We start from the raw sequence: 14,876 nt of genomic DNA, 5'->3' as shown, positions 1-14,876 counted from the left end.
TTTGGATTTTTGCCCCTTTAATAAATAAGTCGGGCACAAGTTGATAGACTTTGTTCTATCCTGTATCGGACCGGGCATGTATCTAGTCCAACCCGACCCAATTGCCACCCCTACAAAAATATTAACATATTATCAATATCTTTATAAATAAATTATTCTTGAATTATCTATGCTTAATAGTTTTAATTTATTAAGCATGATATACATTAATGATTCATTCCCTAACAACTTAAGTTTTTAGGGTCAAAAGATTGGTTAATATGGTATAAGAGCTCAAGCTGCTAGAGGTTAAGAGTTCTAATCTTCCATGTCAATGATTTGTTTAATAACTGGTGGTCATCTTGCCCGCATTTCAATCTCCATGTGCAACGTCAAGCTCCAAGCAACAGGGAGTGTTAAGCTTGATATATATTACCAACTCATTCCCTAACAACTTAAGCTCTTGGAGTCAAGTGTTTGGTTAAAATGATCTAACCCATGTTAAAATTGATTTTAAAAACCAATTTATGAAAGGACTTTCATTCTTTTTTTATAAAAACCAGAATTTGAAGTCCTAATTCACAAGCTAGATTTTGAAACTGGACTTTTGTGTATTGTTATTGACTTGAGTTTCGTAGATGGCATAAGATGGATGATGGAACTAGGTATAGCATAGAAGAATCGTAGACTTTAGGTTAAAACCGAAGTCCTCTTTCTCAAAGCGGATATTGAATTAAAAATTGAAATGAAAAATTGTAACTTGCTAGGCTTGCAGCTCTCGTCACACTTTTTCGCCTCCCAACCTCCTTGACATCATGATGGGAGGAAGACTATTCTGTGAAATAAAATTTTATGGATCACCTTTTAAAAATATTTTTGAAGGGTGTTATATTGAAGGAAAAAAAAATGTAATATGAACAATAAGTAAACTACATATCTTTTAATATCCATATAATGGAAGATTAATTAAGGTATAAACATAAATGTTAAAAAATGGAACAAATAAAATAGGAAATAATATACAGATTTAGATTCTTTTTGGCAACTACAGAAACTACCTATATATACCCAAAAGGGCCAATACAGTTATATACTCAGGTTTCTATGTTTCAGTGGGAAACCATTGGTCCAGAAAGTTTGCTGCAAATATGCTAAAAAGGTCCCAAAAATCTATTCAACAATTTTGGCTTTAAATCTAATATGCCAAAAGACTTCAAAGTTCAAACACTTCAACCTGATGTCCTTTCAAATTTCTACAGTGGCTTGAGTTCTCCCTTATCGAAGGAAAAACATCTTCCAGTTATTCTACTAACCTTGTTAGGTAACATTGCCCATGTTGTTATTATGAGAATAAAATTTGCACTACAAATTATCTGCATTTCATTGTTCAACAATTGAAAATTTTTCCCTACATTTCCTCTGCTTGAGGATATATATCTGCATGTACCTACCCTTATGCCTACCTATTTATAGTTTGCTTTATAAATCTTATTTGGCCTATACTTACTTGAACATGTTAAGTATGAATGATACATATATGAAGTACCAATTCTCTTCAAAGCACTTCCATGGAAGTCCATGAAAGGTGTTATGAAAGAGTAGAAGCACCATTGAACACCCAAAATATCTCTAAACTCTAAGGTGGAAATTTTGTAATAAAGAAATCTGCACCAAATCAAGGAATAGAGAATATCTTTTGAATCTACGTATTGAAAGTAATGTTCAACCGGCTTGTGATATTTTGAAGAAAAGAAAATGCTAAGGGAAAACTTGCTAAATTTTGAGTACGTCAATACTTCTTATATGTCATATATCGTTAACATTATTATACAAACGAACAATTTGATGCAAATCGATTGAACAAATAAGAACAGGCATAAATCATATCATGATTAGAAGCTTCAGACCTGAAATGAATGAGAAGATCCATGATCAGAGAACCCATTAACATATAATCGACCTGCCCTTCCGTCACCAGCAAACCACCTTAAAGAAACTATAGGGACCTTGTCCATCTTATATCCAAGGTTGAGCTTGAAAAGCGGAACACTTGGAGCAGCATATGACTCTTTTCTGTTTGTCACTGGGGTAGCTTTCTCAGCTGAAATCAGTGGTATGGCCCAAAGAAATATTTCTCCACTATCATATCCAACAACAACTTTACTTCCAATGGCACATGCCCAGCATGCTGAAACTACACTTTTTGGTTCATAGAGTGATTTATGTTGCACATTTCCACCAGCAGTGAATACAACTTTACTTTCTTGTATACCCCATAAGCTCATAACTCCATCTCTAAAAATAATAAGAACCCTGCTTTGCAAAGAATGTTGTAAAAGAGTTTAGACATAGCAAGAAGTTCTTATGCATCCTGATAATACTACAACTAACTGTCAGGAGAAGTTTAGAGGAATGTTAGGACCGTAAATCAAAAACTTCATCACCCCAAAATAAGGTGTTAAAAAAAATGTAACTACCATATTGGATAGTGACAGAAAAATATACAGCTTCTTTTGTATAAACAAGGCTTGGTTCTTGTTTATATAATAAAACCTTAAGTTTGTAGAATAATGCCATCCTCACTTGGCAATTAATAGGTGAAACTTTTGCAGCATTAAACCCATCTAAATACTAGGTATATATTCTCCAAGTCACACATCATATTCCTGACCTAAAATGGGTATTGGCAAGATAAAAACAATGAACTTAAAAAGTTAAGGAGATATTTATCCTTTTTTCATATAAATTATTGCAACAGCTTAAATGATGCTTTACTTGCGAGACTCACAGAAATCAGTGTAATGGCATTAGATGCTAAACAACATTTATGTTAGTTCCTAGTTGGTCCCTTGAATGCATTCAACAATTTTTCTACAAACAAAATGGAACACATATACACTACCATGCACGTTAATGGCAACATAAAAGAGCATTTAGTTTGCAAGAGAACAATAACTGACTAGCAACATAAAGAAACACAACAATGTAGAAAGTATTTCTCATTGCACTATTAATAAAACAAGTCTAATGGATTCTGGGGGAGAAACTGATTGCTAAGATGATCGGCAATTTAAAGAATTTTCCACTTTTCAGGGAGTCAATTTAAATTATAAGATTTCACTATAGTTAAGCCACATGATTTATTTTGATGCTAGTGATCTTCTAATCATGGAGAATAATTCCATGACATATCCATGGCTTGTAGAGAACCAACATCTCCTACCATCATTCACCTGAATTGCCCTAGGCCTCAGTCCATTAATTGAGATACCCTGATGCAGCATAGGAATTCTAACATGAGACCACTTGAACACCTGCTTTAATCTAGACCCAAAAAACTATACACACACCATCATAATTGTACCCACACTGAACACTTGAACATGGATATTGGAATAACACCTGCGTATGGATATGTGAAAAGAAATTCTTAGACATTTGAAGGATCTAATAAGACATACACACGTGACTGAAACACATACTCAAGTCCATGTAGCCAAGCTTTCAATGCACTTCTTCCTATGATGTCATCTCCTTGTTGACGTGAAATTTGGACTAACCAAATGACAACACCCAGTAATCATACCCACTGTCAACAACTCTCTCTCCCATAAAATATATGTAAAAATTTGACATGACCTGGCATGTTCTTTGAGAGGTTAAAATCCCTAACAACCTAAAAGGAAGTTTGTACAAATTCATAGAAGACGAAATTGCTGAGCCTTCCAGCAGATTAAATTGGCACTAGAATTTAGAGAGAGAGAGAGAGCATTATGAGAACTGACCTCTTGCTTTCTGCCATTGGCTGTTGTAATGTACATGTGACTGCAGTCTCCTTGGCTGCCTCAGCTGCCATACCGGATAGAATAGCTTTTCAAATCATTTAGTAAAATGGCCTTAATACAGTAGACTAAAGAGAGCACTTTGGATAACAAATCATTTCTTTTTCCAGACATGTTACAACAACCAAGAATAGTGGTGATTTAAGGTTTATGCCATCATAACCTGATGTTACGACAACATCTGTGGCATTTTCTGTACAAATGCTGTGTCAGCACACTGTGCTTCAATAATTGCCAAATCATGCAAATGACACAATGCAATGCAAATTACTCCCATGAAAGTACAAACTATTTCAAGATCAGAGCAAAATAAGTCATTATATCCATGTTGGTGAAACCACAAATTAGCTGAAGACAATTGATATTCAACATTTCCAAAGTCTAAATGCAGAGTAATTTCATCAAAGATCAACCGCATGTATCTGCATACTTAAACTGAGGACATTTAGGCTACCATGTGCAACTGAAGATCCCTCAATTTCATCCATTAAAGTCAACAAGCAAATAAATAGGTTCCCAAGATAAAAGTTCCCATGCATTGTACTACATTTTCAAAAAAAATAAAATTCCTGCTTTGGACGTAGCAGGTACAGAAGTTGACTTAACAGGAAGAGAATGAAATACGAACATATAAGAAAGCAGAAGATAAATTTTAAGGGAAAATTTGAAAAGATATTTTCATAGGCAATGTGAAAATAACGAGAGGAACTGCACAAAAAATAATAAACTGATCACCAGGAAGTAACCTACTCAATCCTGAAGCTAAAATGCCAGGATATCCATACTTGGCAGAAGATCGTTCTCTTAATTGAGATATTGTATAAAAAAAGCATGACCAGATAATAAGTGGGAAAAAAATCTTGCTAAATGTTTACAGAAAATTCCTTTGCCCGGTTGTACAAAGTCCTATTACAACTGAACATTGAAATGGATCCATGAAAGCAAAGTCATGATATTGAACAAATACAATACTAGCTAAACAAGAAACAGCTAACTGGTAAAGATTTCTTTTAAAGAAAACAAAGTTAACCCATGGCCTTGTCAACATTTTGTTGTCCTTGTTAAAAAAGGAAGTTAAGTTCATCAGTAGTCCACATGCTATATAAACCAATACATAGAACTTGACAAATAAATTTTTCAAGGAAATCAATATAAGGTGCATTTTTATGCACACTAAAAAAATATTAATCAATGACCTTATCCCATCAATTTGAGGTTGGCTGCATAAATCTTATTCTCCAATTAGGCCTCCAAATACAAAGTGACTTCCAAATGAATAACACTATTTCCATCCACACACTCTCTAGTCTCTACTCTTTTCTGACCTTTTTACTTATACATAAAGGGTACCAAAGCCATTTATAACCATCTTAAACTTGTTTAAGACTCTCGATACACCTTCTGATGCTATTCCTAAAAGTATTCTTATGTACGTGATTATAATGCAAACCTTTCTAAGTTTGCAAGTTTGGAGCTTGAGCATTTAATTGTTCTAGATTCTTCAACAATTTTCTTACAAATATTTTTAAATGATTTTAGTTTATTTTTCTGGTGTTCTGCCATCACACATGATTCTTCAAATTCTCAAGAAATTTGAGAAACTTTTTTTGACCCTATCTTTCTTAAAAATCCTCTTAACATGGTTAAACAGATTTACCTTTTGTTTGCCCCTAGGTGGACCTGTAAGAATTTGGGCCACCAGTTGCATGCATGTATGTCTAACCTGTCTCAGTTCAGATTGGGTCTCCCCAAGATCCAATCCATTTACAACCTTGCTCTGTTGTTAAGCCTCGGAGCCATCACTTACCATCAACACCCGCAATATATGAGGCAACGATGTTATAAAAATGTCTATATGTGCCTCACCCTATACGAGGGTTTCTTCCTATAATCTCGTTCTCTTTGCAATTTCCATAGCATATGCTTCATCCAAGAATCCTCATTAGTGTTGTACAGTTGTAGTTACATTATGTCAGTGAAGTACAAATCCTCCACAAATCCAACTTTTGTAACACTACAATAAAGTAATATATGTCCAGTTCACTCACATTTTATTGATCCTATCAGAGACAAGAACGTCAGCTTTTCCTAGTTATTAATGAATATAATCAAACAATAATATAATCAACATAAAGAAAATAATTTAGTTTGGGGATCGCAAGTTTACTTAAATTTTAGGTAATTTTAGGTTAATTCATTTTCATTTATTAAACTCCGTACCTTCCTTTTTATAAAAATCAATTTGATATTCACTTAACCCAAGGCATATCAACTAGCAGCACATCATTTGCATATTTTATGCATGCAGAAGGCAGCTATCCAATATCAGCACTTCAAAAGATCATATACATGTTACATGTAACATGTAAACAACAGGGTCTCATATGAACAGAATAAAGGTTTGTTACCACTTACCACTATGAAATTCCTGGTGTGCTCATAAATATAGTTCAAAAATTATCTTCTATGAAATATATAATTACCTAAAAAGCATAATTCATAAGGACTCAAGCTTCATTGCTTCTGGAAATGCTAAGCATTCTAAGAATTCATACACTTTTTACTGCTAGTTTTTTTATTCAATGAGATTTTCATATTGTTATGGTAACATTTCTTTTCTGTTCTAAAAAAAAAAAAACCATATAACATATGCATGAAGGCATGTATTGGTGTACAAGTGTAATATGTATGTTCAACTCTTAGAAAGCAAAGGAAAAAAAAACGTTAAGTGCAACAATCCACAACTAAAGAAATGAACAAAAACAGAATGTGGGAAAATATCTCACCATGGGACTTTGAGAAAGGAATTCTATACTGCATGTAAACTAGATGATTTAGAGTATGGTCCAGCTTCAAAACAGATATATTTCCAACGCAATCCCCAACATATCTAGGTGAAGTACAGAACCAAATTTAGCCATTATAATAATTGGAAGTATTACTTTTAGAAGCAAACCAGATAATGTGTAAAGCTGGAGAATACTTACATAAAGAAACTTTGTTGCACAACAGAAAATGCAGTAATTTCCTCATTGAAAATATGCATATTACACAATTGTTTCTTATCAATGTCCCACACCTGAAAAAATGATTTTGTATTTACAAGGGATTTACATCAATGACAGAACCTACTAATTGGAACACCTCATTTTTGCGAAGAAACTATGAACCTGGTATGCAATAAAAAAAGAAACACCAAAATTTATGCTGCACCTTATAACATACTGGAAAACATAAAGATCTGCAGTGGCTGCCCAAAGCTTAACATGGAGAATGCTAATTTTGAGATTTATCCTATGTATGAACCAATTAACTCAGCAGAAAGTAATTAGGAAAAAAAATCAATAATTAGGAGAATAAAGTAACTATAATGAGATAATACAAGCTTAGACAAACACATGGAAGATTATTCACGTTCTCCAGACCCTGGGGATCCACATCATGAGACAAATTATTAGGGGAGGTTGCAAAGAAAACCCATTTAGTAACTCTAATTGATAAATACATCATTTGGTCCACGTTCAAATATAACTCTGGCATGTATAATCCTATTTATCAGTATTGTAGTATTTAGTATGCATATAATACAAATTGAAGGAACCAACATCTGTTAGCACAGCTGGTTGTACCTTCCTCTCCAAGCAAAGAGTTCTCAGGTTCGGTTTAAGGACTTAAGTCCAATTTCCTTAGGATGGCAACGTTAATGCAGGCCCCTTGGGGACTCTGCACTTTCAATCAAAAGCAAAAAAAGCTTCGGATGATTTTAGGCATAGTATATTCCCTTTGGCTATATAACCATGTGGTTTCTAGAAATTTAAAACCTTAAGTGGTGGTGAATAACCACCGTAATCTCAACAAGGCGCTTACATGTGCTTAGAAAAACTGTATGCAGTTAGAACTTAGAACTTTAACCAAAAAGCAGTCCTTCTAGCTCGCATTATAATTCATAAGCCAAAGAAATAGCCTAAATATCAAAATAAATGATGTAAATAATTTGTTTGTCAAAAGAACTTGCCTCGATGTGATTTTGAACAGTCACATTCAAAAGGATGCCTTGATTCTCCATAAACTGCAATAAAAAAAAACAATTATAGCTCCAAATGAAAAAATGGCAACATTTTAAAAGGAATCATCTTGAACAAATCCATAATAGAATTATAGAAGTGCTAGCTGACATTGTTAACAAACAGAATACATAATGGTCCAGAAATTAGTTGTCAAATTACATGCAGCTCATTTTCTTCCTGCACTTACAACTAGTCAACATGTCAGAAACTATATTCTTTTAACTTAACAGAAACGCAAACAATGACATGCAGTATGTTTAAACAGACTATATATTTTCGGTATTCTATTGAAAGAATATACTTTATATGAACAACTCAAAAAACCAATAGCTTGTCTCCAGAAGAATAAAATATTTCTGTTCTTCAAAAATGCATTATGCTTATGATTCTAAAATATTTAAGTCCGCTAAATTTCAAGTATCTAATTCTATGCTAACAGTTAACAGACCAATTCAATTATATTTTAAAGTCATCAGCAACAAAAGAAACTCCAAAATTACAGCATATTGTTGAAAACCATTAAGAAACCGAAGTACCAAAGCGAGATGGAAGTGGACGAACCTGCAAGAACTTGCTGGGGACAGCTTCCTGGGACTGAAGCAGAGCTTGGGTGTTGTCCTTCCCAAATAACTTGATCTGTCCATTTCTGACACCATAAACCACACAAATTACACAGCAAACTAGCAGTCAGTTTTCTCAGAAAGGCTAGTCGACGGGCATCAAATGAAATGCGATATATTAAGAGTTTCTTTATTCATTAAAAAAAAACTGTGGCTGAAGAAATTAGTAAGAAAAAAAGGGGATTACCTGGTGGAGATAGCGAGAATGTGTTGAATGGGGTCGTAAGCCATGGAGGAGGCTCCGGCGGGGACGCCATAGTGGAAGATGAGGCGGGGGTTCACGTCCTCCTCTCGTATACCGTTGATGCCGCCTCCGATGTGCTGATGGAAGCAAGGAGATGGGGAGAAAATAAACAGTAGAAACAACAATAAATAAAATAAAGTATATGGAACGACCATTCAGCTTCCGTAGCATGGTGGTAGTGCGTTCGCTTCGTAAGCGAAAGGTCGCGAGTTCGATCCTCGCCGGGAGCTTTGTTAGTTTAAAATAAAATTTTACATAGTTTCGTTCCATATCTGTTTGATATTTTTTTTCATTATTTCATTTGATGTTCTAATAGAACTGACACATTCTCACACTAACTAACAAGTAGTGAGAAAAAAAATAAATCAACATTTCGATTTATTATCACACCGTGCCAAGGCATTGCGTTGCTTGGCATTTTGCCATCTGATATTAACTTCCAAATGGCCATACATCTGAAAACTATCACATCCACATATTTCAAACCATGCAACTCCCAATCCACATGCAATTCGACGCGCTCACTCTCAAACAACTCTACGTTCTTTTAATCAAAGTCCCGTACTCTAAGGGAGGCAAAAAGAAGGGTGAATTCAAAGACATGGAACATGAAGCTTCGTATCAAGTCTATCTATATCCTAGAAGAAATATATTGAAGTAGCATAAAGTCAATTGAGAGTAATAAGAAAACTAATCTTTTAATTTGCCTACACCCCACCTCACAAACAACCCCCCAGACAAATACTAAACCTGTTTTCTTGGGATTCTTCATCTGGGCCCATGTTAATTTTATAAGCATTGCCTTTCCCTAAAGGCAGCTATCATGGATGTCATATATATGATGGCATCATGGTACATAGTGTGCCAATCAGGTACACGTGTAGGCTTCTAAGCACCTACATCATTTCAACTCCCTGGCGACCCCTCTGCCGTCCAAACCAAGCTGAAGGGAAACAAACAATAACTAGATCCTGTCCTTGACCACCATGTGGAAAGGTTTTGGTCGGCACTCAACTAAGTTTGCTCCACTGGACCCACTCACCGGCTATCACCGTTGGTTGGAGGACTCGAAACCCAGCTGCCAGTTAAACTAATAAAATACATATTAAAAAAAAAACTCGTACACCTCATACGACGGATATATCTAAATCTAAACAAGTTAACCGGCTGACCTCAACAATTCAAAGCATATCATAAAATGGAATAACACAAAACTGCATCCATATTAACGAGACCACGACGTCTGGTAGCGCGGCGTTACACGCCGTTTCTCTATCTAATATTAATTTATTAAATATCTCCAATGCCGCGATATCGAGATACGAGAGATCTCCAGGGCCAAGATCTATCTCCTTAGATCACAGTTCAGGTCTCTTGGAGATCGGATACAATTGAAAGGATCAAGAGATCACAATTTAGAGTATCCGACTCTGTTGGATTGCGAAATCTAATCATCATTACTGAGAATTGTAGCAAAAGATCGTACTTTTTCCCCTTCTTTTATCTCCATAACTAAACCATTCCGAGAAATAAAAAAAGTAGGAAGAAATGAAGAAAGATAACGATGGGTGAGACGAGGGGAAGAGAAGTTTGGAGGAATGGAAAAATTTTACCTTTTTGGAGGCCTTCTCCACAAGCTTCCTCACGAACATGGTTGAAGATGAGGAGGAGGAGGAGGAGGAGGAAGAAGAAGAGTAGGGGCGAGAGACTTAGATGTGATACTATTGATGTTTTCCTCTTGGCTTTAGTATTATAAAGAAGCGTGGAAGGGGAAAGAAGGTTGGAGGGATGGATTGCTTTGAGGTATCCGGAGAAAGGGAAAAGAAACAGAGGGTGGTGGGGCAGGAGTTTGGAGCGGTTTGGATTTAGTTTTAAATTGAGAGAGAGAGAGAGAGAATTTATGAGGACGCGTGGTGTTGATCCAAAGATGTTTCTGATTGTGATGGTCATGGTCACGACGGCCCCGTGGCAAGTGACAACCGGACGAGGCAGCCAACCAAGGAACGACACGTCCAGCACCAAAAAAAAAAAAAAAGGTTAGCAACTCCACTTGAGATGCCTCCATGAGCAGCTATTTTGCCTAATTGAAACAAAGAACGAAAATAAAAATAAAAAATAAATTAGAGAAAGTTAAGGCTATATTTGTTGATTTTATCTTTATATAAAATTTTAAAAATTAATAATACTGTGCTAAAGAAAATTAAGTGCTTAGTAAGAGAGAATGAAGACTATTATATTAAGAGCATCATACAAGGTGCGATGAGATATGTACATTATATAAAAATTTAGAAAGAGATTGGTTATACAATTATGGATATAACTATAATGATATAAGATATACTATAATTATTGAGATCGGTCAACTATACAATAACATAAGAAGATATATGACATGATATATTTCTTTGTACATCCTTATTTATTTTCTTCATCATAAGAAAATATATGCTATAATTTATTTCCTTATATGCCATTATTTTTTCTCTTTATTATAAGAAAATATACCCCATTATTTGTTTCCTTTATCATAAGAAAATATATGGCATTATTTGTTTCCTCTAGAATAGAAGTAAATCTTAGTGAAATTATCATGTGTATTGGCGAAGCAGATTTGGTGGTATTAATGGGTGATATGCTATCATGCTCCCTCGAGCAAAACAGCATATGAGTGATGTGAAGCTAAGATCAAAGTTTAGCAAATCTTGTTGCGATAAAACCCATGGTAAATATATTAGCTAATTGATCAATTGTACCAACAACGCAAACCTGAAAGTCGCCATGTATAACTTGTTCATGAATAGAGTAATAGTCCACTTCGACATATTTGGTAGGAGCATAATAAATTGGATTAAAAGCAAGAGATATAACACTAATATTGTTACTATAAAGAGTTGATGGTGAAGAGAGGAAAACACCAAGATCCTTCAATAATATATGAGTCCATGATAATTCAACTACGATATGAGCCAAGGAGCAATATTAGATTCAATAATAGACTTGGCAACAATAGAAAGATTAAGTTGGGACCAAAGAACTAAGTTGTGGGTTCAATAATATGTAGGGTAGACCTGTATGATGTTAGAAGAGAGTATTCGGTATTAGTGAAATCTTGGACTTGAATATTCCTGATTTAGAATAGGTTTACAAATGATGAATGATTTGGGGCATTAATGAAGTTTGAGTGAGTATAGTAGAGTTGGAGAGAACTAGAGCGATAGAAGTAGAGGAGGAGGATTTTGTCTAAAAAGATTGTTGTCATGTAGAAAATGGGAATCAATAGAGTTCCTTTATATCTTCTATCATGAATAAATAAATGATAAAGGGTAAAATAAAAGAAAAGAAAACAAAAAAAATTACAATATCTCCTCACCATCAATATCATCAAAGTATTGGTGACTCTGGAATGATATGACATTGCTGATGCTAGAAATATATAGCATATAGTGAGGTGGAGGGCATCGTCTTTTGGATGGATCTAAAAATTGTCAAAAGGGTAGGGTACTCTATACATCAAAATCATTAATTAAAATATTAAGAAGTTCTTCCATGTTCAACCTTCTTTGCTATATAGGGTGTCGAGAAGAAGATAAAATGAAAGGCACATGGGATTGAAAGAGGAGTCTAAAGACCCAAAGTCAATAAGGTTGGAAAGGCTTTTTTTTCTTGGATAGAGAAGGGATCCAAAAATTTTAAGAGCCAAGGAAAAATTAAAAAAAAACACACATGCCTACCCCTTAATATTGGTAACCCTAGAAAGATGGTGATGCGTATTGAGGGTTGTCTATGACAATAAGGTGAGAGGCACCAAAATCTCTCACCTAATATGTTGCGAAGTTGTTCTTTTTCAACTATTTTGAACAATGGTTTTCTTCTTCTATTATTTGCTATATACGAGTTCCGCATGGAGTTAGAAAGCTCTTAGATATGTACATCTATATCTATTCTTCAATTACTGGAGATTGTGCACTGGATTTGGGTGCATGGCCATACATCTTAGATGTGTCCCTAATACAAGTTTAAAACTATAAGGGCTAATGAACAACCAATAAGAAGGCTAACATGATAAATTCAGGTATATCCCTTGAATTGTCAACGTAGTGTTTGTCAGGTTATAGTTATCTTATATGGTTAAAAGTATCATCATACTCCTATTTTTGCAATAATTTACAGAAACATTTTCAAGTATGTACTTTTTTATATATGCATGCACCTATTACCAATATTTGTACATTGAAAAACACAAATACGCTTATTTATCTCGAATAAGAACATAATGGCCCAAGGGAAGAGGGGTCACATGAATCTAATGATAGAGGCGGTATCAAAGAAAGAAAGAGAGATAGAAATGGAGAGGGAAAGAGGGGTCGGGTCCCTTCTTCATAGCCTATGGCATGGCCATAGGGTAGGCAGAGGATCCACCCCTGCCGGCCTCAGGTGCCCGAGAGTAAGAGAAGAACCACCAACAAAGAGGCAGCGACAAAGATGGCGATAGCCAACTAGATTAAATGATCAAAAAGCGAGAAGCAAAAACTGATCATTCAATTAAGATTTTAAACGCCGCCGATCGAGTGGCAGACCCTTGCAAGCATATGGGCGGCCAAGAAGAGGCAACCATGAGATATTCGTGCTTCTCAGATTTGGAAAAAGGTGATTCCATGGCTACAGGCAAGTCTTGATCATAAAAGGTCGTGGTAAAAAAGCATTCAAGTCTGCTGCCTAGTGGACGACGAGGTTGCTGAAGATGCTAGCAGCACAAATAGTGGCTAGAAGAGAAAAGATAGATACATAGGCCTGGTTTCATGGTGACAGGGGATGCCCTATCTCTTTAGTTTTAGTTTTAAGGAAATAGGGTATACCCTATCTCAACATCGAGCCACCAGGTTAGGCTTGTGATCACCCATCGGCTATCACTAAGCGGCAGGATCCGATAAGCATGTTGATCAACTGACCACCATAGGGGAGAGCAACATAAATAGGGATCTGTCAAGCTTACTTGACCTTGAAAGAGGCTAGGATCTAGAAGTAGAGGAGGAGATTCAATTTCTCCTTAGATTCTAGAAGAGAGAGACAAGGGGTGCTAATGCTAATCGAATGTTGAGAAGGTGGAAGAAGGAGGAGGGTCGAAGAATGGCTATTATGGTAAATGAAGATTAGAGGAGAAAGTTAGAGAATAAATAGGAGAAATGAGGTGAGAATTTTAGGCCTTTTTGCATGCCACCGCTAACTGATATGCTGCTCAATGGAGGACCTGAGATTCTTTTGAAGGTCCCACAGCGATTACCAAAGCTGGCTTGAACCTTCCTAACCTAGGTGAGCAAGGATCCCACCGCTTGATTGAGAAATGGATGCTGCCCCAGCTAGCAAGTTCCTCCTTAGTTAACCTAGCCAAGTTGGGTCAAGTCAAGGTGCTAGTCATTGCCAAGTTAAGATGTGAGTTCTAGGGCTGGGTATTACATTCTCCTCTTCTCAAAAAAATTCATTCTTGAAATCTATAAACTTAGACCTTCAAAAACTGAAGAGATACTCAATCCACTTCCCAATAATGAGGGGGCTCTCTTCTTGGGCAGTGCTTGTCAGTCTGGTAGAGCACTTGCTCTCGGCCTATGGGCTCTGCCCCATCCCTTTGGTTGATGTTGTGGCCATGCATATAAAGTTGTGGCAACATTCTTCGGTATGGTCGAGATCATTCCAAAATGAGGGACTCTTATCACATCATGCCCAGGTCGCCTTCCTCTCCCCCACCCAAACTATCTTAGTGCTGCTCAATTTTGTGCATCAGTCTTCCGTGGTGCCCTTCTAGTATCTCGTGTTTAGAGGTGCTTCATTGTTGGTGGCCTTACCCAGCTATTGCATGTGCCCAGGCCAGAAGTCTCTATGCATAGATAATGGGCGTGAGCACGATGTGGTCATCCCTATGTTGGCGTGTAAGCTATTTTCTTGGGCGGTGTTCATCGGTCTGGTCGGGTTCTCGCTTTTGTCCCTTACTACCTATCTCATCCCCTTCAGTCAAAGTTACATTCGTGTGCGCATAGAGTTATGGCGGTGTTCATTGATTTGGACAAGTTCGCTCTCGATCGAGGGACTCTTATCGCGTCGTGCTCGGCTGCCCCACCACCCCCCACCC

At 36.1% G+C, this 14,876-nt stretch overlaps 1 protein-coding gene and 1 non-coding gene across 4 annotated transcripts in view; one reads left to right on the top strand and one right to left on the bottom strand.

Moving 5' to 3' along the window:
• LOC103720924 overlaps window positions 1-10,599 on the bottom strand; it is a 34,608-nt gene extending 24,009 nt beyond the window's left edge. For all 3 annotated transcript variants that reach the window (XM_039119502.1, XM_039119503.1, XM_017846124.3), the window contains exons 1-8: window positions 10,366-10,599; window positions 8,696-8,829; window positions 8,450-8,534; window positions 7,837-7,890; window positions 6,809-6,900; window positions 6,608-6,711; window positions 3,765-3,828; window positions 1,887-2,292 (exon numbers count right to left, since the gene is read on the bottom strand). In XM_039119502.1, the coding sequence (XP_038975430.1) occupies window positions 1,887-2,292; window positions 3,765-3,828; window positions 6,608-6,711; window positions 6,809-6,900; window positions 7,837-7,890; window positions 8,450-8,534; window positions 8,696-8,829; window positions 10,366-10,404 (978 nt within the window). In that variant the 5' untranslated portion in view covers window positions 10,405-10,599. The remainder of the gene's footprint in view (window positions 1-1,886; window positions 2,293-3,764; window positions 3,829-6,607; window positions 6,712-6,808; window positions 6,901-7,836; window positions 7,891-8,449; window positions 8,535-8,695; window positions 8,830-10,365) is intronic.
• TRNAT-CGU lies at window positions 8,911-8,982 on the top strand. The gene has a single exon. It is a non-coding gene; the product is annotated as a tRNA-Thr (tRNA).
• Window positions 10,600-14,876: the final 4,277 nt, after the last annotated feature.

Source organism: Phoenix dactylifera, unplaced genomic scaffold (genome assembly GCF_009389715.1).
Source record: "Phoenix dactylifera cultivar Barhee BC4 unplaced genomic scaffold, palm_55x_up_171113_PBpolish2nd_filt_p 000563F, whole genome shotgun sequence".
Lineage (NCBI taxonomy): Eukaryota > Viridiplantae > Streptophyta > Magnoliopsida > Arecales > Arecaceae > Phoenix > Phoenix dactylifera.
This window is presented reverse-complemented; position numbering and strand designations above follow the sequence as displayed.